Source organism: Olea europaea, chromosome 4 (genome assembly GCF_002742605.1).
Source record: "Olea europaea var. sylvestris chromosome 4, O_europaea_v1, whole genome shotgun sequence".
In the NCBI taxonomy this organism is placed as follows: domain Eukaryota; kingdom Viridiplantae; phylum Streptophyta; class Magnoliopsida; order Lamiales; family Oleaceae; genus Olea; species Olea europaea.
The window spans coordinates 13949409-13972130 of NC_036240.1; the positions used below are offsets into that span (position 1 = coordinate 13949409).

Consider the following 22722-nt stretch of genomic DNA (forward strand, 5'->3'; position numbering starts at 1 on the left):
TATCCGCACAACCTCTTACATCTTCAGATTTAATCCATGCTGCCGCTTTATAGATGGTGTAGACTTCTCTTACATCAAAATTTTGTGTATACAAAGAGAAGAATTGATCCCTTTTATGTCAGAGATGGTCCATCCTATTGCTATTTTGTGATCTTGAAATACTCTTATTATTTGATCTTCTTCATCTTTGCTGAGGGCATTTGAAATAATTACTGGAAGCGTGTGTTTGTCTCCTAAGAAAGCATATCTCAATTGTGAAGGCAACAATTTAAGTTCAAGAATTAGATCTTTTTGAATAGAAAGTAAATATTTTGTAGGATCTTCATCTAGCTCTAATTGAGTTGATCTCAAAGAGGAAGGGTTTTCTTCCAATTGTCGAACAAATTCTTCTATCTTTTCTGATTCAGATGGCTCTTTTACAGACTGAAACAAGCAAGCCTCAAGCAGATCTTAAGGATGATTGATTCAGAATGTATCTGTCATTGTCATGTCCAATACATCAATTTGGCAACAAGAATCAGGTTTATCATCAAGTTTGAGCGCATTGAAGACGTTGATGGTCATTTCTTCATCATTCATTCTAAAGATCAACCATCATTTCTAAACATCTATCAAAGCTCTTCCAGTGGCCAAGAATGAACTACCAAAAATGAGAAGGACATTCTTGTCTTTTTCCATGTCTAGGATAACAAAGTCAGCTGAGAATATGAATTTGACAACCTTTATCAAAATATTTTCAACAATTTTCCTTGGATATTTAATTGATTTGTCAGCTATCTTTAATGTAGCTGTAGTAGGCTTCACTTATCCCAAACCTAGTTTCCTGAAAGAGACAAAGACATCAAATTAATACTTGTCCTTAAATCACACAATGCTTTTTTTATGTATTTGTTACCAATATTACAAGGAATAGTAAAACTTCCTGGATCTTTTAATTTTTGTCCCTGGATCATATATTGAAGTATTGCACTGCATTCTTCATTCAGTATTATCATTTCATTATCCTCCAGCCTCCGTTTGTTTGATAATATGCCCTTCATAAACTTAGCATAGCTGGGCATCTGGGCTAAAGTTTCTGCAAACGGTATGTTGATATGCAATTTTTTGAATACTTCTAAAATTTTTGCGAACTGTCTATCAAGCTTGTGTTTTTACAATTTTTGGTAGGTACATATGCTTTGAACGGTTGCCTTAACCTATGGATTGTCTACTATAGCGTCCTAAGTTTCTTCTGTTGTTTTATGAGACTTATCCACGTGTTCTTTGCCCGTAGTAGGTATTTTTTCTGCAGTGGCAGCTAGTCTTTTCACTGATACTTCAAGTGGTGATGGCCTGTACCTGTTCTTTAGGATTTGTCTCGGTATTGTTAGGTGGGGTCCCTTGGGTTTCGCTTGCTAAATTTTTAATTGCAGCATTTTGAATTTGGAAAATAGTTTCAGTCTTGGCCATGTACTGTCCCAATAAATCATCAATTGATGACTTTATCGATTGTTATTATTGTTGTTGTTGGAACCCCGACGATTTAGTTTAGAAATTTCCTCGTTGACCTTGATTATTAGCCCCACGTAAAATTTGGATATATCTTCCAACCCGAATTATATGTGTTGGAGTAAGGGTTGTCCTGTTGCCTCTAAAAGTTTTGTATATAATTAATCTCCTCAGGCTGGATTACATGTACGGAGGCTAAAGGACATCGTTCCATTAATATGATTTGCACTGCAGCCTTCACAAACCAGTTTCAGTTGGTGTACCATGTTCACATTTTGAGTAAAACTATCTAATTTCTTTGTCAGTGCTTCCATTTGGGATACTAATGATGTAGTTATGTCAAACGTTGTGTAATCCTACTATCCTCATTGGCACTTCCCTATCTATTGGCAGCATGGATTGATTTTCTATAAGTCTCTCAAAAAAATTTAAGGCATTATCCAAATGAATTTCCAATATCGACCCTCCTGCAGAAGCATCAGCAATGTAGCGAAATTCAGGTCGCTGGGCAAAATAAAATATGCTAATCTTTGATTCTTTAAGAATGTTTAGACTGGGGCACTTCTTGAAGTAATTTTTTAATCTTTCCCATGCTTCTGGATAACTCTCAAGGTCCTTTCACTTGAAAGTATGGACTTCACTATGGTGGACTTGGGATAGCGAGAAGAATTTCAATGTGAACTTTTGCACCATATCATTCTATGAAACAATGCTCCTAGGTATTAGAGAATTTAGCCATTCTCGTGCGCACTCCTTTAACGTGTGAGGAAATAAGTGTAGTAGAAAGGTATCCACAAACATTCCTTCATGGCTGGTCATATCGTAGAGAATTAAGAATGATTGAATATGTTCATGAGGAATTTCTATTGATCTCCCAGAGAACCTGATGTTTTAACGATTCTGAACTAAGTTTATCACGTCGTCTCTAATATGGAAGTTGACATGCCCAAAATGTGTGTATATATATTAGCGATTACAATGAAAATGGCATTGGATTTACATAATCCCTCACTAAAGCTTCTCCATTATTTGCTAATGCTCTTGGTTGATCAAGTTGAGGGAATGGTAAAGGGTTCTGAGCCTGAGTCTGATGTTGATTTTCTATCATTTCTCTCACTTGTCAGTGCTCGCTTCTTCGCTATTTGAAAGTTCTTTCAATTTCTGAATCTATCGAAAGAAGCTTGATTTCGTCAAAATTTTGCATAAGAGGTAATTTCCTGAAAAAAGTAAAACAAGATATTTAGATCGTTCAATAAATAGACTAAAACAAATAAAGTAAGGAAAAAAATAAAAAACTTCAAATCTAAAAAAAAAAAAAAGATTAATAAGCTCAAATTAAATAATTACTCTCTGACAACGATGCCAAAAATTTATTCGTGCGAAACCCACAAGTGTATGGAATCGTTGACAAACAATACGTGATGAATTATGTATATCATCCCACGAGAAATAAAATTTAATAGAGTATACTAGTCTTTAATAAAACTCAGAATAAGAAAAAAAAAGTTAAAATTTAATAGAGTATACTAGTCTTTAATAAAACTCAGAATAAGAAAAAAAAAAGTGATTGTAGTTTCTTATTATTCTAAATTAATCTATTAAAACTTGTAAAATTCAAGTTTTTTTTTTTTATATATGAGATGAGTGTATTGGAGTACCAATTCATCTATTATTATTTATTTCAATTATCAATTATGTAGCTACTTTCGTTCTTGTGTTCTTGACAATCAATAATTCTATTACAATTAAATTTTTTTCAAAAAAAATTAATTTTATTATAGTCACGATCCGAATCTATTCCTAGTCCGAATTCAAATAAATAGAAAGCATTCATTTACAATTATCTCAAGAATTGTATATGTGATAAATATTATTCCTAAAATTTATTGCACATGTATTAATCAAGAGTGTTCTAAACTTATTGTGAGCCTTCTAACACTGCAACAAGCAACCATATATTCAATTGGTGATCAAACAATCAAATAATAAATTTAGCATGCAAGATTAATCAAGAATTGCAAGAATTCAATTAAGCCATGTGTCTCGAATTAAAAATAAATAATAAAAGAATTAATCTTCATTCAATACATAAAAATAATTAGTCTAGCATAATGTTGAAATTAAACAAATAAAGGATAAAAGACATCACCAAAGACCGATGGAACATGATTAATTTTTCAATTTAAAGCTGCCATATTTCTTTTTCTTTCTTCCACAGCCGCCCACTTTTTTGTGTACATGTATATCCTTTATTCCAATTTCTATATGGCATATCTCGGCTTTCAAAATTCTAACCGTCTCCTTATGTCTCTATTTTTTTATGACGTGTGCACGTATATATAAAAATCCACTCATAGCTGCCAACTTCTCTTTTTCTTCCCTGTCTGTATGTGTTGAACTTGTGTCTTATTCACATAGAATTCCCACAAGCCCACTTTTATTTGTATTAATAGGATTCCCAATGGTTAATGAATTTGAAGGGAAAAAATCTCAACTCAGGGGTATAAAATAGCCCAAATCAAAAACCCCCCATAATGATTGAAAATCCAAATGTCTGGTGTGTGTGTGTGTGTGTGTGTGTGTGTGTGTGTGTGTGTGTGTGTGTGTATATATATACACACACACAGAGAGAGAGAGAGAGAGAGGAAGATTCTGTTACATCCGTTTCCTACAATTAAGCTCGCTTACCATATATAATAGGACTCCAAATCTAAAATATCCATAACCAAAATTCAAAAAAATCTGTCAGATTTCATTATGCATGGCAACGAAATTGATGTTGCCGATTGATTTTACTACAATTTAGTTGATTTCATTACTCTATCAGGTCACAGAGATCGGTGTCGATTCCATAAAAAGGAAATAATTGCCGAAGAAGCCAATCTAGATAATAATATGAATGCTATGTTCATTGATTCGAATATCACATTCAGAACTGAATTCCGTAACACAAATTGGTCCTAAAATCATCGTTGCAAGGGACAAGAAATCATTGCTGGCCACGAAAGTGCTGATCGTCCCTGGCTAATATAATACAGGTAATAATGTATTTTGCTGCGATCACAACTTGAAATCAACAATCATGAGACTAATGTCGTTCGTCACAAAATTAGTATAATATCTAACTTATAGGTCACAGCTGCTCATATCGTCGTCAGCTAGTTTCTCGTCACAGGTTGCTATTCAGTAGAATCACTATAGATGTCTGTGACACATACGTGAACTGTATGTATAAATGTGACCTGATATGTGAAAATATAACCTCTCTACTGTGAAATGTGAAGTGTTTCAGCAACTATGTTCATGTATTTAGCATCAAACGTGTCGTTATTCACTTCGAGCATATGCGACCTCTGTGTAACAATGTAGGAAGTCATATGTGACTTGATTTCTGGCTCCATAACCCTAATTGGTAATGCGTGACCTGCTATGTGAAACTGTGACTTGACTTGTAAATCTGTAATCTATCTGATGTGACATGTTTCCCCCACTATGTGTCGAGAATGTAAAATCAAACATTTCGTCATTCGTTTCGAGCATATGTGACTCCCTGTCAACTCTGTAATCTAAATGATACCAATCTGTGACCCGACTTGTGATTATTTTATCCATAACTATTTGCAACCTAGTTTGCTAATTTTTGACCTTGTTACTTTGCAGTTTGACATGTGACATATTTCAAATATGATGAAATTATTGATATTAATTCTAATTTGCAGAATGGTGTACTTGCACATATGTTTACTGTATGGAATGCAATCCTCATTGGCGTTGGTAGCTCGCAACTGCAGTTATTTAACCCTTGTGGAAACAGTGATGACAGAATTTGCTCTGGATCCTACGAAGGTAGCTGTGTCATTGAAGTACATATTGACAGAAGATTTGCCTCCCATCAGGATAAAAAATGATAATAATGTACTATCATACGTTCTACTAAAGGACATGGAGCATGAACCTGCTAAATATCCGATAATTGTTGACGTTGTTGAGGCAGAAATAGATAATACATCCATCATAGTGCCAGTCAATGAGCATTCCAGCGGTGAAATGTTTACATTGCAAGACATGGTATCAGACATCTACGAAGCATCAAATGAAAAAATGGGTCACATTTGTGACACTGAAGTCACAGTTGTGTCTGTTGTGGATGCTAGAGAGGTAGAAGAAGGAAGGGTGTTCTGTGATAAGGATGTTTTGAAAATGAGCCTGTCGTTTTTTGCCATACAGAGTATGTTTGAGTTTATGGTTGAACGGTCCGACAAGAGAGAATATGTCGTGCGATGTTCGAATGGTGGATGTAGTTGGATATGTAGCTTGTCGATATGGGCTAAAACAGATCTATTTAAGATTCGAAAGATTGGTAGTCACACATGTGCATCAAATGTAGTATTAGGATCACATAGGCAAGTGTCATCTAAGGTTGTGTCATCTACAATTAAGTACAAGTACACATCGTCCCGTACTATATATACACCAAAGGACATATGCAGTGACATGTTGAATACTTATAGGATTTATTTGAGTTATTCAAAAGCTAGGAGCTCTCGCGAGCAAACTTTGAAAATGATTAGGGGTGACCCAGTCGAGTCATTTGGTAAGTTGCCAAGCTTCTTCTACATGCTCCGAGAGAAAGATCCTGGTAAGGTCATAGAAATAGAGGTTGATAGTCACAGTAAGTTCATATATTGCTTTATGGCACTAGGTGCATCAATACGGGGATGGGAGCATTGTAGACCGGTGATTGTTTTTGATGGTACATATTTGAATAGTAAATATGGAGGTATACTTTTCACACCATGTACACAAGATGCAAATAATAGCATATTCATTCTTCCTTTTGGAATTGGAGACAATGAGAACAACAAATCTTGGAGATGGTTTTTCGATAAGATGAAGAAAGCGTATAGAAATGGAGAAGGGTTGTATTTTGTGTCGGACCGTCACCCCAGTATAAAGAATGCAATAAAACATGTGCATCCGGGAGCCTGTCACGATATTTGCTCTTATCATTTGTTGCAAAATCTAAAATCATATTATGGAAAGTCAGGCTAAAACATTACACAAGCATTCAATTCGGCTGTCCACGCTTACACGGTGGAAGAATATGATTATAACATGTCTCTGCTGACTATGATGAATGAGAAGATAATTTCTTACCTGGTAGTGTAATTAGTCTTATTTCATTTCACATCCATATAAATGGTCACATATGGTAATTACATAATGTTCATCAAATTGATTTAAGTTTGCAGACTAATGTTGAACCTGAAAAGTGGTCACGAATACATATGCCAACAAACAGGTATCCTACAATGACATCAAACATCGTGGAATCTGTCAACGCGGTCACGAAGGCAGCCAAAAATTACCCTATTGTATCCTTGCTAGAGTCATTACGGCAAACCATACAATCGTGATTTTGTAGATACAGGGATGATGCACATAGAACTTTCACAAAGTTATCGAGCAAGTACGAGAAAGAGATTAGAAAAATGAGCATGGATTTGAGGAACTTGAGGGTAATTTTTTATATTTTAACATTGAGATGTATGTGTGATCCAATGTAAGTGTCAGTATCTTGAACTGTAATGTATCAAATCTGATGTGACCTGTTTTGTGATTCTGTGACCTGGTTGGCAAACTAAGTTTGAAGCTCTGTATTCTGTTTCATAGCTATCTATGAATGGAACAAATTTGAGTAACTTGATATATAAATCTGTGACCTAAGTGATCTGGTATGTGATGTAACTGTGTATTCTCTGTCAACTCTGTATTCTGATGTATGTCTATCTACCAAATGAGGTCTGGACTGCATATGTAACATGCTTCCTGAATTTGTAAATAAACTCAGGGATATGAGTCATTCTTGCGTAACCGACACGTTGGAGTATATGTGACATGTATTCAACTACATGTAACCTGACTGTTGTTATATGCACACAGGTATCTCCTTCAAACCAGACAATGTTTTCTGTTAGCAACGAAAGGTTGACATTTGTCGTCGATATTGAGCAACGAACATGCACTTGCAAGATTCTACAAGTTAATCTATTACCTTGTCCACACGCTTTGGCTATAATTGCAAACACAAGAAGATATCCATATGATTAATGTTCCTATTATTACACAAGAGATGCGTACTCGAATGCATACCAAGATTCTGTATATCCCGTTGGAAATCAAGAGGAATGGATAGTGCCAGAAGAAGTACAGCGAGAAATAGTGTTACCTCCTAACTAGAAGAGGAGTTATGGAAGAACTACAGAGAAAAGAAAGAGATCATCCAGAGAAGGGAGACCGACGGCAAAATGCGAACGTTGTGGAGGACAGGGTCACAACCGTAGGAGATGCTCCAGCTTGGCTCCATTACGCTAAAATGACCGATAGAATTACATACAAATATTTCATAGATAGGTGATATTCTTTTAAGGATAATGTTCATTTTAAATAGTCTCTTTAAAGAATGCATTCAGATTGATCAACTAACAGTTAATTGTCTATCAACTTTGAAGTCAGAATAATAATTCTCTGTGATTTGGACCATATCTGTAACCTGATACCAAATCTGTTACTTGTGTGCTGTGACCTGTGATGTGTGACATGCCGTATGAAAAAGTTACCTGATTTGTGAATATGTAACCTGAAATGAGAATATGTGACCTGAAATATGGACACATACGGGTTACATAAATCCTAATATCTATAAACCTTGCACTGTGACACGTGAGTTGTCGTGTGAAAGGTATGTGTGAGGTGATATGTAAATCTGTGACCAAGTTCAGAAACCAACTCTGACCTGTCTGCTGTACCATATGACATATTTCATTGACTACGTGACGCTGTTAGAAATAAAGAATCTGTATAATTTACACAATTTATATAAAAATAGCATTAAAATATAATCGAAGATGGATAAATCATGATCCTAAACACGTTAATATCATTCACTGCAAATCAAAGGTTACGAGTTATTATTCATTACATGAACCTCTATTGACCAGACACATGCAATTTTCAAAATATTTACAAACTAAATCCTTGTCTTTACTAACAAATCTAAAGCCACTTTTCATTCTATAACAAGTGCTTCCTTCGTCATAGGCTGATTCACTTTCTTTGTGTAAATCTATCGGTGTTTGTAGAGCAACGTAGCAATATCCATTCTGAACTTACTGGTATCAAACTTCTCGAGAATGGAACATCCACCACCACGGATAAAATACAAGGCATATAACACCAGGAATATCCCGCAATCTTGACTGCAGAACATATGACAGATTGTTATGAATGAATCCATCAAAAGGATATACGCATTGTAAATCTTGATAACAGACTTACCCATTTGTTTGCTGAGGGAGTGTGTCGTCAATGATTACTTTCAATTTTTTAGCTTTTGGCTCGTGATAATCAGGATCCTTCTTTGAAATTCCTAGGGTATTCATTAGAGCAGGCAATACCTTCATGTATGGCTGACCTTGCAAAACCTTCTAGTCATGGTAAGATTTACCTGTCGAGTTGAACACAGTCAAGGTACGACTTCTGAATTGTAAAAGGCCAAGCATCCAATGTGCTTAGTTAGTGGGTATGATCAGCATGAACACATAGTCAACATCAGCCCAGGGTGAGCTAAAAGGGAAGCTGTCACCTGTTGCAACCTCAAGCAGGCTCGACTCTGACATCAGAACATTTGGGTCCTTCATAAAGGTAGGAAAAATATCTTTTATTTTAATCTGGAACCATGAGTTTGTAGTAGTGGCTCTGTATTTCACATTTTTGCCAAGTTTTGCTATCTGGCGAATGAAGTAAAAGCAGACATCCATGTGCTATTTCAATGAGAAGAAAAGATGTAAGCATTGCGTACTCCAGATTGGATACAAATATGAAATGTGACCTGTTTGTATCAAATGTGACTCTGTGACTAGTTACTATATGAAATGTGATCTGTTTATATCATCTCTGATACTCTTCTTAATGAGCACGAAAAAAATTAGAATTCTAAAAAAGTAATGTAACTTAATTAAGTGTGTAAACGTAATCGTACCGCACGACGCAGTGATGACTCCGAATTTATAAGCTCGTGGAACCAGGTCTTATGACCTACTGGGAATGAACCAATTAGAAAAGCAAGCTTGATGGCATCATCTTCCTCGCTAAACTTTTTCCTATGACCGACACTAAAGGTTACATTGTTTTGTCAAACTATGTATTGAGTAATTTTTCACAGATAGGTAAGAAATGCACTTACTTGTTTTTTGGTTTCTACCCCCTCTGGAACCAACCCATGAAGGACGATTTGTTAACTTCGTCAACATTGTCTTTGTAATCCTCGAAAACGACAACATTATCATCATGTTTGAATAATTTCCCTCTCTCATGTCCGGCAACAAAAGCAGACTGCAATACCCTTGATGGCCTTAAAATCCACTTAACTGGTAATTCCGAGATTGGTTCAACAATAGGTGATCCCTGTATGTTATTGCAGTAGGTTACAAATAGATTGAAAATATTGCACATGAGCTGTCTGTGGCATTGTTTGTAAGCGTGTGTGGTCTGTCACCTATACATGTGACCTGGTCTAAATGTGTCTGTGATATGTGACATATGATTGGAAGATAGTTTGAAAAGGGTGTGTGGCCTGTGACCCATAAATATAACATGGTTTGGAATGTATGTTATCTGTGACCTATGAATAAGACATGGGATGAAGGAATCTGTGATCTGTTACCTAACAATGTGACATGATTTGGAACTGTGTTTAATCTGTGACCTATGAATGGGACATGGTTTGAAGGTATCTGTGCTCTATGATCCATGACTGGTACATGTGTTGGTATTGTGTATGATCTGTGACCTATAAAAGGGACATTGTTTGGAATGTCTGTGAAATGTAACCTATGAATATGACATAATCTGAAGTGTGTGTGATCTGTGACCTATTAATATAACATGGTTTGGAGGTATGTGTGATTTGAGATCTACAACTACTGGAACATGTAAATACCTCATTCTCTACAGTTTTTGTTGTGGTCACCACATCAAATATGATGGAATCTGCCCTCTTCTGAGTTTCCTCCGAATGCAAAACATTGGGTGGGGTGAATTCAATCCCCAAATCAAATGATGTTGGCTCAAGGGAGAAGAGAAGATCATCACTTGGGTCCATTTTACCCTTCCCTTTTCTGTCGACGTTTGATACTACATTTTCCACCTACATGTTGAATGGAAAATGTCAAAATGAACTATGTTATTTTACAGAAATGTAAAATATATCAATTGACTACCTCCTGAGCCTTCTCAAATCCACCAGCCCCATGATGTTCTTGGTCTCCAACTCCAGGAGCTTCTTTTTGTCCTACTCCACGCTCGCTTGTCTTGTCAGCAGACCGTCTAATGATCTCATTCATTGCACTGGATATCATTATTGACATAGACTCAGATAGAAACTACATGTTTGTCCGAATATCCATTAGGTTACTTTTAATACAGGCTTGAATTTGAATAATGTCATCCATTTTGTTAGTCTTCCCTTCGTTCAAAGATGACATATGTGACTTGATGTCTTCAAGCTCCGTCTTCAACACTTTATTATCTGCCTGGAGTTCGGATACTTGCACACGCAACACCTCAAAAGCTCGACAAAAATGAATAACTGATTCTTATATGTTGCTTGCGACATATCTGTGACCAACCATCAACATACAATGCACATTGGTCTATCTGTGACTTGATGTGTATGAAATGTGACATAGAAAATATTGATGTGTGACCAATGATGAAAATATTGAGAGTTGACTAACATAACAACTTACGTCATCCCTTTGTGCCCCCATGAGATTGTGGCTCCTCTTAAGAATGATGAGCGGCTGTAGGACCTTCAACAACCAAGGATTTTCCACGGGTGGATGGCTCTGCCGTCTTGGAGGAGAAGCAACAAAATCGTCGTCGTCATCTGAATAGTGAGCTTGTCCAATATTACTATCCATCAATGGTAGTACTGATGGACCCAACTTCTCGCTAGTATCGACATCTTCAATAGACCTCTCCGTCCTGTGCTTGGTTCTTCTTCGGCTCTCGGTTGAGGACGTCAGCTGGATTGGCTTGTTGTATTGGACTCCGTTCATGTATGGCATCACAATTTCACTTTCCAACGGTTCCAAGTCACAAATCTCAATCTGCAATACAATATGTTGTTTATATGAATGCAAAGTCAAAAATTCAGTATTAATTGCACGACGCTTATTGGAAATTTACCTTAGGATTGGAGAAGCAGTCGGGTCCTTCCAATTTGACAGCTGATGGTTGCTCATCTGCCATCCAGTTTACAATGAGGGGATGCACCCTCGATATCCTAGTGACCACGATGCCATCAAGATAGGGAAACGTCTCGTATATCCATGCTTGGAAGGCTACAAGCATTCCTCGTAGCCTATAGCGTTTGCTTATTGGAAATTTACCTTAGGATTGGAGAAGCAGTCGGGTCCTTCCAATTTGACAGCTGATGGTTGCTCATCTGCCATCCAGCTTACAATGAGGGGATGCACCCTCGATATCCTAGTGACCACGATGCCATCAAGATAGGGAAACGTCTCGTATATCCATGCTTGGAAGGCTACAAGCATTCCTCGTAGCCTATAGCGTGGGGTCCTCCTGCTTAGTCCATCTCTCAATACACCCAGAGTAATTTGGAATAGCAGCTTGCCCCATGGAAAACTGTTCATTTTATTAAAGTCCTCAATAAGAACAAACAGGAAGTGGTTGACAGCCTTCTTGTAGTCACGGGGAAAGAGATAGGCAGTTAAGAAATATAAAACCCTGAACATTGCAACGTCATTATCTTGTAAAGCTTCAACCAGATCGAGATCAGGCATTTGGCATGTAGACAGAAATGTGTCCTTCACATCTTCATGTGTGACGGTATCTAATTGTGAAAAGTATTTGACCTTCAACTTTGACTGTCTATTTTCAAAAAACCTGAGTATCTATATCGCCTGAACATCTCAGTCCTGTGACCAAATAGAACTTAGATATAGAGAAGCTGACGTATTGCCCGGAAACATAAAACCATAGTTCTTCCTCATTCGGGTGCTGAACTTGCCTCAGAAGGAAGTAGTGAATCAACTGTAGTTGAATCACTATTTCATGGCAATCCAGGAAGTGGGCAAAGCATGTGCCCCTTAATATCTGTTTTTGGTTTTGGCTTAACTTAGATTGTATAGTGGAGAGAACACCCTTGTACACAGAGGTGGTAATCTTGTCAGAAAATCAACTTTTTTCAAATATTTTAAAGTGCCAGACCTACATAAAGCATTAATAATGGTAAAATTGTTAAGTACATGTATTGTAATTCAGAGACAGAAAAGGAAATACATTTAGGTGATATGGTCACATATGGGTTAAATATTGGTCACATATATGTAAAATTGGTCACATATGGATATCATATTACTAAAGCACATCATCAACCATGTTAATAGTCAGCTCATATGTATACAAAGTCTTTTCATTCAGGCCAAATATTCTCAACAGGTTTTAGTCACATTCACAAATTAAGGTCATAGTCAGATGAAACCCTGTTAAGAATTATAAGAACTTTTACATAAATTTTCAAGTGATGATTGGGCCCATTTCATATCCTACCGTGAACCACATGTCCTATGAAGCAGAGATCATGCAACGTCAAGCTGAGGACACTCTTCCAAATGTCAGTTATTAAACATGAGAACCCAGACATATATTTTTCATTTGTTTTTAAATTTGCTTTGGGCTTCAACCATTATAGCCAGAACTGTGACGGAAAGTAGTAGATGTACATATGAATGTCTTTGTATTGAGAATACTTGGTCACATATAGGTGAAATGGTCACACATGGACATCGTATAGCTAAAAACACATCATCAACCATGTTAATAGTTAGGTCATAGGCATACAAAGTCTTTTCACTCAGGTCACATATTCACAACAAACTTCAGTCTCATTCACATATTAAGATCACATTTAGAGCCCAATCCCCATTACAGTAAGGTCACATGCAATCATATCCATATGCATTTACATCACAGATTCCCAATGTATACTTATTCGTGAATAGATAATAGATTATTCGTAACATCGAAAATGAAAAATCAAATGAACAAACATTCTGCGTTTAAAATGGCAAACCCTACCCAATTCCAACGACGGAACGAATTCAATAGATTTCAATGTCACGGATCTTCAATACGTCTTGAATACATGTTACCCAACAATTATTCAATCAATACCCATCACTTAATGTATTAAGAGAACATAAAATCAACATACCATGTTCGATCGAACTTTTCGCAAAGCACGGACGATGCCGCATACTTTTTCATAAGGGATTTCATTGGGCTTTCCTCATGTTTCCTATTTCATCTCTTTTCTGGCGTTGCATGGATGTTTATCGCCTTGGGTTTAGACATTTTTTTTTGTCAACTGTAAAATGGGAAGTTTTTTGACAGAGTTACGGGGTAGAGGAAGAATATACTCAGTTCACTTTGGGTATGTGACGAAGATTAGTTCCTTGACAGGCCGAAGCGGGATAACTAACCGAAGATATTCGCGAGGTTGGTAACTGCCGGAGTGGTTTATCACAGATCGTGGGGAGAGGTTTGGGGAGAGTTTCTCTCGTTTGATAGAGAAGGAAGAAAGATAGATTTGAAGCACGTTAACAAGGAATCGCGCTTATTTTAAATAAGTAGTTTTTTTTTTAATTCTAATACTAGATATTTGACTAGAAAAGTTGGGACCATGATTTATACACAGTGAACTTAAAAGCCCTGGCAGGGTGTAATTTCCTTGAATTTGATTTCTATACCAAGTCCAAAAATTAGGCCCATTTAATTTTTATTTTATTTTTTTGGGAAAATTTCATAATCCAAACATTAATTATGATATATTTCAGTGTTAAGATGATAAGTTTGTAATTTCAAAATTTAGAGAATCTGAGAGAGAGAGAGAGAGAGAGAGGATTTCGTTGCAATTAATCTCTAAAATCAAGCAACTAGTTTCCATCCGTGAACAAACCCCCTAAAATTTATGATTTAATTTATTTAATAAAATTTATGTATGATTTAATTTATTTATTTATTTATTTATTAATTAAATATATTATGGTCACATATCTATACAATTTGATCACAAATTCACAATTTAATTAGTCACATATTATTTTTGGGTCACAAATCATAATTTTTAAATGCCACAAATTATTTTAGGATCACAATTCAAAAATTTATAGGTCACAATTTGTTCAATGATCACAGATCAAAAAGTAATCAGTCACAATTTGATGTATCGATCACACACAAATATTATAGGTCACAGTTTATTAGAAGGTCATAAATTAATATATTTTTAGGTCACATTAGTAACGATTTATCTTTTTCATTGTTCACATATTGTTTATTGGTCACAATCAATCGAATAATCTGTGACCACTACCACAGCAAGCACAACACCACCAGCCACCCCTGATCATTGCAACACAAACCACCACCACATTAACAAAGACCAAACACCAAAACAATGAAAAACAAACCGCAAGATCTCGTCACCTGACCCCTGTCATCCCACACACAAACCACCATCGTCACCGTCGACCACTGCAGACCGCCATCAACACTCACGACAACTATTAACGCCTCGACCACCACCACCAATAAACCCCAAACTCGACATCACTGCGGCCACCACGATGAAAATTTAAGCCACGCCGCTCAAATTAGCAGATATTGTAATGCCCCGACCCGCATGGATGGAAACGTCACTCAAACCATTGTACCTTAGCCGTAAAGTTAGTTCAATATAGTTTTAGTAGAAGATATAAAGATTAAATTTTTGAATTTAATAAAAGAATTTTCTTTTTTTTATTTAAACAATAATTCAATTCTAAAAGAAAACAATTTCAAAATATTTTTAGAATGGGTTCCATGCATGTAACGACTATTGACGTGAACTTTTGGCAAAACTTAAAAAGTAATGTTTTTGTTCCAGTTTTTTTTTTTTTTTTTTTTTGTCTCAAACAGTAATTATCAAAATAAATTTGTTTTCATAGCTATCGACCTTGAAACTTCATCAAATTTTAATGTAAGGTAGTAAACTCCTTATAATATGACATATTCAAAAACTAGCTTCCATTGACATCATATGGGGTATTAAAATATTTTTCAAAATTCAGCAACAATCCGGTTGAAAGATAAATCGGTGCAGTTCACTTATCAGTACCAATCTCATTCTTGATCTTCTGCAAGAATGGGTCTTTATCCTGTACTTCTATGATCCGATCTCTAAGAGTAGGTCAAACCACCAAAGTTGCTAAATGAGCAGTGACTTCTTCTGGTGTGGTAATCACTTCAATTTGCAACTTTTCCAAGTCTTTGATCAACTCCATCGAAATAGTAGGCAATGATGCCAACTGTCCCATCGACTTTCTGCTTAGAGCATCAGCAACAACATTAGCCTTACCTGGATGATAATGAATAGTACAATCATAATCTTTCACTAGCTCCAACCATCGTCTCTGTCTCATATTCAATTCCTTCTGTGTGAAGAAATATTTGAGACTCTTATGATCCGTATAAATATCGCACTTCCCTCCATACAAGTAATGGCGTCATATCTTTAATGCATGAACCACTACCGCAAGTTCTAGATCATGTGTCGAGTAGTTCTGTTCATGTTGCTTCAATTGCCTTGAAGCATAGGCAATTACTTTTCCATGCTACATCAGTACACATTCCAAACCTTGCTTGGATGCATCACTATATATAACAAACCCTTCTGAACCTTCAGGTATGGTTAATACATGTGCTGTGATCAATCATTGTTTTAGCTCCTGAAAATTTTGCTCACACTTATCTGTCCATTGAAACTTTACTCATTTCCTTATCAATTGTGTCATTGGTCCAGCTATTTTGGAGAATCCCTCTATAAATCTTCGATAGTACCCAGCCAATCCTAAAAAACTTCGAACTTCACCAGCATTAGTCGGTGTCTTCCAATTAGTTACTGCTTCCACCTTTACTGGGTCTACTTCAATTCCTTGGGTAGTAACTACATGATCGAGAAATCCAACTCGTTCAAGCCAAAATTTGTACTTTTTGAATTTGGCATATAACTTTTCCTTGCGTAGTATCTCCAACGCTATTCTAAGATATTCCTTATGTCGATCTTAACTCTTGGAGTATATCAAAATGTCATCAATGAAGACTATAAGAAATTGATCCAAATACTGATGAAATACTCGATTCATCAAATCCATGAACATTGTCGGAGCATTTGTCAATCCGAATGGCATAACTGTGAACTCGTAATGTCCATAACGAGTTCTGAAAGCAGTCTTAAGTATATCATCTGCCTTAACCTTCAATTGATGATACCCAGATTGTAAATCGATCTTAGAAAATGTCTTAGCCCCTTTCAATTGATCAAACAAATCCTCAATTCTAGGGAGAGGATACTTATTCTTGATGGTTAAACGGTTCAACTCCCGATAGTCGATACACATCCTCATACTTCCGTCTTTCTTCTTTACAAACAATACTGGTGCGCCCCATGGTGATACACTTGGTCGAATAAAACCAAGGTCTAACAATTCTTGTAACTGGATTTTCAACTCCTGAAGTTCCTTTGGGGCCATTCTGTATGGGGCTTTAAATACTGGCGCCACTCCAGGAACTAGATCTATTGTGAATTTCACTTGTCTATCTGGTGGAATACCAGGTAGATCTTCTAGAAACACGTCTATAAATCCTTGTACCACTGGTACATCCTCAATCTTTGTCGTTACCAGTTTTTCTCCAAATATATTAACTAGAAACCTTAGAGATGTTTCTTTTCTCAACATTTTCTCAGCTTGCAAGGCCAATACTAGTTGGAGATGGGGTTTGGTCTTTATTCTGAGGAAAGAAAATTGTTCTTCTCCTGGTTTTGGAAAAGACACTTCCCTTTCTCTACAACGAATGGTTGCATAATTACGTCCTAACCAATCCATACCCAGAATCACATCAAAGTCTTTCATATCTATCATATACAAATTAGCTTCTAAGGTTTTTCCCTCAATATTGAATTTCATTGACTTAGCTAACTTATCTGTGTTCAATGTCCTGCCTGAGGGGAGGCTAACTTCTAGTGTACTCTTTGACTTATTACAAGTAATACTAGATTTAGCAATGAAAGACGTCGATACAAAAGAGTGAGTAGCTCCTGAATCAAACAGTATATAAGCAGGTGTATTGGCTACCAATACAATACCTGTTATTACGTTTGAGTTCCCCTCTGCATCTTTTTGAGTCAATGTAAAAACTCGTGCTTTCTCCTTCTTGTTCTGATCATTGTTATCATCCTTCCTCTGAGCAAATGTGGGACAATCTCTAGCAATATGTCCTGATTTGCCACACCGAAAATAGGCATTCTTCCCATACAAGCATTCACCACGATAAGGCTTACCACACTTAGGGCATAGGGCTACTGCAACTACCATGGCCTTACTAGCACTAGATCCGATATTAACTTTCTTATTTTGCCATTTGCCCTTTCCTTTGTCTTGACCATTCCACTTTCTCTTTCCAATTTGTCCTTTATCCTGCTGGTTGTACAATTGACGATGTTGCTCTGCATTAGCCTTTTGATACCAGATAGCGTGAGCTCGTTCCAGCATCTCACGGTACGACGTGAAGCGATGTGACATAAGGATCATACTTAGGTCTGGGCTTAACCCTTGCTCGAACCTTCGAGTTTTCTTAATTTTCGTGTCAACCAGATGTGGAGCATACTTTGAGAGTTGATCGAACTTTCGCTCGTAATTCGTTAGGGACATATTACCCTGCTTGAGTTGAAGGAATTCGTTCCCCTTGAAATCCCTTAGAGATTGAGGAAAATATTTGTTCATCACTTCCTCCTTGAATTGTTCCCAAGTTATTGCCAATTGCTGCTCCGGAGTCCTAGTTCGGGACATCGAATCCCACCAGTGACTTGCATCACCGATAAACATAAACCCGCACATTGAACCCTTTAGGCATCAGTGCAGTCTATGAGCCGAAAAATTCGTTCTAGCTTACAAAGTCATTCCTCAACTACTAGTGGACCAGATGCTCCATCGAAGGTAGGGGGCTTATGCCTTCGAAATAACTCAACAACCGAGGCGTGAGTCGAAAGAGTAATAGGAGCTGGTGGTGTAGGTGGAACGGGATTTTGATTCAGCCTGCCAAGATATTGAACCGCTTGCAAGAGATCCCTTATCAAGTTGTCCTGGTTTGCTCAAGATATTTTCCTTCTTCGGTGGAGCCTCATCTTTGAAGGAGTCTTCTGTCTCAGGCCCTGACTCTAGGTCCATCTCAACCTGTGGCTCAGGTTCATGCTCAAGATCATTCTCTAAGTCCAACCCAAAGTCATCCTCATGCTCCCATTCGGGATCTTCCTCGGCATCTGGTTCAAACTAAGGTTCAGGCTCAACCTCATTATTGGGCTCAATTAGTATCTCCGGTTGGGGTTCTAAACTCTCACTCCATCTATCTAGAAAGGTCTGACAATATATACCAAATTCAATCGTATTTGGGTGCTCTGGATGGTTACCCTCTAGCATCTCATCCCTAACAATGACTCCCATGTTTCTCCCATTGAGGTGGAAGTAAATGTATAAGGTTATTCATAGCCTCGATATGCGTGATCTCCAGTCCCACATCTACATCTGTCATACATCTCTCGTAGATATCATGTACGTGTTCAACAAGTGGACGAGACGAGTCAGTCACATAGTTCTCATAGGACTAGATGATGGCCCTATAGTTCAACACTGCTATACAAACTGTGGCCTTTCTAACAGTCCGATAAGTTCTAGCCATGTCTGTCACATAAGTGTCCAATTATGTGTTATCATCATTAGTGATATCTACTTATACATTATACTCTTGAGGTTCTAATATGCTGGTCAATCATCATTTCTTCACGTATATTTAAACAAAATATAATGTACATACCATATTTCATTCAAAATATCATAAGCATTTTCATAGATTCAAGCTTAAATGATAAAAAAAAAATCATGCTTGAAAAAATAATGTGGAACATAATATTTTATTCCATACCTTGGGTTCGTCGGATGAGGTCAACTGATAGACACAAGATCCCATGGAGTGCTTTAAATGTTTCATTTTTTTTCATCTCATAAATAAAATACACTAAGTTTACAGAATCGACTAAACTCATGCTCTGATATCACGCTGTAACGCCCCGACCCCATGGGCGGAAACATCACTCAAACCATTGTACCTTAGCCGTAAAGTTAGTTCAATATATTTTTAGTAGAAGGTATAAAGATTAAATTTTTGAATTTAATTAAAAAAATTCTTTTTTTTTATTTAAACAATAATTCAATTCTAAAAGAAAACAATTTCAAAATTTTTTTAGAATGGGTTCCATGCATGTAACGACTATTGACGTGAAATTTTGGCAAAACTTAAAAAGTAATGTTGCTGTTCCAGTTTTTTTGTCTCAAACAGTAATTATCAAAATAAATTTGTTTTCATAGCTATCGACCTTGAAACTTCATCAAATTTTAATGTAAGGTAGTAAACTCCTTATAATATGACATACTCAAAAACTAGCTTCCCTCGACATCATATGGGGTATTAAAATATTTTTCAAAACTCAGCAACGACCTGGTTGGAAGGTAAACCGGTGCAGTTCACTTAAAATGACATATAAAATTTCACCGACGTCAAAACCACATGATTTCAAATTTATTCAGTAGCTAATCCATGAGAATATCAAATCCAATTGGTTTCATCCAAAAATTCCAAGTAACGAGTGAGTTATGAATTTTTGAAAACAATGGTAGAAGCTGAAAAACGGAGACAGCACCCAGCACAGTTTACTTTATTAGCTTGATATGAAATATATTTTTTTAAGAGAAAATGAGTTGAAATTCGGATTTGAAGAGGAGTGTAGTGAAAAAGTGACATTCTACTTCTATAACCTTTCTTTTTAATGAAAAATTAAGTGGGGGAGTTTTATTATCATTAAATTTATTAAATTTAACCTTTAACTATGAATTTGAAGAGTCTCTAAGTCATAAAAATAATTCATATAAAAGTTTTATAAAAAACATCTATATGGTGATTCGAACCTGGGTTGCCCATATGAAATACCATGTAGATGATCATTGTGACAACCCAGTTATTCATTAAATCTTTATAATCAATTTTACTTAAACTTAATCTCATAAATTACTGGGCTTTTAATAAACTTATGACTTGGGTTTTCGTAATCTTACATGGGTTGAGCTTCCATAGGTCGTTTCTAAAATGGGTTAGGCTCGTGGTGTTAGATCATCACAAAATATTAGCATAATTCCATTTTATTTTTCTCGACTACTACAGATATCGCCGAAGCTAGAACCATTTTTCTAAGTTGCCAGAGAGAGAGAAGACAGGTGGAGAGAGATAATACAGGTGGGAGGAGAGACAAGAAATATTGAAGAGAGAAGGAGATTGGATAGAGAATAAATACGGGTGGGAGAGATAATACAGGTGGAAGGAGAGAGAAGAAGATTGGAGAGAGAATAAATAATATTTAATATTTAAACATGTAAAATCTGATTTTTGAAATCTTAAATTACTCATATGATTTTTGAACCCTAAATTTTAACTCTAGGAATTTCTGTAATTTCCACTTTTTTTTTTTTTTAAAGTTGTTCAATCTTTTAAGCTAATGCAATGTAGTCCTTGAGTTCATCAATTGTGCAACTAATGCCCTCTTCAATTTCCAGAGTGTGAAATATTATATCCCAAATTTCATCCAACTACCAATTTATCCTTCATCCTTTTTCACATGTTTCAAACAAGTCAGTCGCTAAAAATAAAAGAAAATGTGAAACAAGTCAGTCGTTAAAAATAAAAGAAAATTAACCCAAGTTGGGTAGAATTTAATAATTTGAGGATATAAAAATTTAGTAATATGGTGAAAATAAGTACATAAACTTATCATCGGACATGCTACAATCTATTCAAGTTATGAATGTTCCATGAGAGGTAACTATATTTTGCGTAAAAAGTTCCGTCACCATGCTATATATCCCCAGCAATTCAGCAGCTTGGCTAGGGACGGACCCAAGGGGGGTCCTGCAGAGTCGAATCCCCAGATTTTGAGTTTTACATATATATATTTTTTAATAAATCTTGTTTGATATCAATTGAAATCTAAATTTTAATCTAAATCAAAATTAATAATTAATTATAATAACATATTTTCATGAAGTCCTTAACTTTTTAACTTTTATGAAAATTTACTAAATATTTGATTTTAATCCTTACCAAACATGGGCAAAATTTTAATTCTTAAATTTGAATTTTCTTTTCTTCTTTTTTACTCTATTTTACTCTCCTTCGCAAATTTTACCAAAACCTTAGCTCTTTTAATTTTATCAGAATTTGTGGTAAATTTTTCTACAAATTATCACATCTACCACAAATTTTTACTTTTCAATTAATTAGAATCTAAATTTGCATTTTTCTTCTATCTTATTTGTGTACGTAAAATGTGTCTGAACTGATTATGTCCATCTTAATTTATATTTAATATATTTTATTTATTTGATTAAATATTGGTTATATGTTTTGCCTTTCAGTCACTTGAATTGATTAAAGTATTAAATACACTATAAATTTTTTAACCATAAATATGAATTTTCTTATGATGAGCAAAATATTAATAAAATGATTGTTCGAAATCAAATGGATGAAAGTTATGAGCAAAATATTCATGATAAAATATTTTTTAAATGCAAATCTTAATTTTCTTGGATCAAGTATAAATCATTCAAAAATCTTCAATTTGTACAGAGTTTAATTATGCCCCTAACTAACAATTCATGCGCTCGCCTCTGAGCTTGGCAGATGCCATTAATGGTGTTGATGAGAGAAGATTACTCAAAACCAATCCTATGGACTCTCAACTTTCACATATCTTTGTCACATTGAGTGCAACTCAACATGAGTAGCATTTTCTTGTAGCAAATATAGTCCGCAAGTTTGGACGTTCTCTTTTATTTTATCTCATGACAACCGATATTGACTTTGACTTGTTAAAGTAGAAGCTTCATTGTTTGAGATAATCCTCGCAATGAACCAAAAATAATTTTTTTATAAGCAACTATTAACATCGATCAAATGACCCGCTGTATTATATCTGCTTTGTTTGTTCCTTATTTTGGCTTT

General features: G+C 35.8%; 1 protein-coding gene across 1 annotated transcript in view; it reads left to right on the forward strand.

The window, feature by feature from the left end:
* LOC111393067 (pyruvate kinase isozyme A, chloroplastic) overlaps nucleotides 1–21534 on the forward strand; it is a 61268-nt gene extending 39734 nt beyond the window's left edge. The window contains 1 exon segment of the mRNA XM_023018468.1: nucleotides 21499–21534. Coding sequence (XP_022874236.1) covers nucleotides 21499–21534 — 36 coding nt within the window.
* The last annotated feature ends 1188 nt before the right edge of the window (nucleotides 21535–22722 follow it).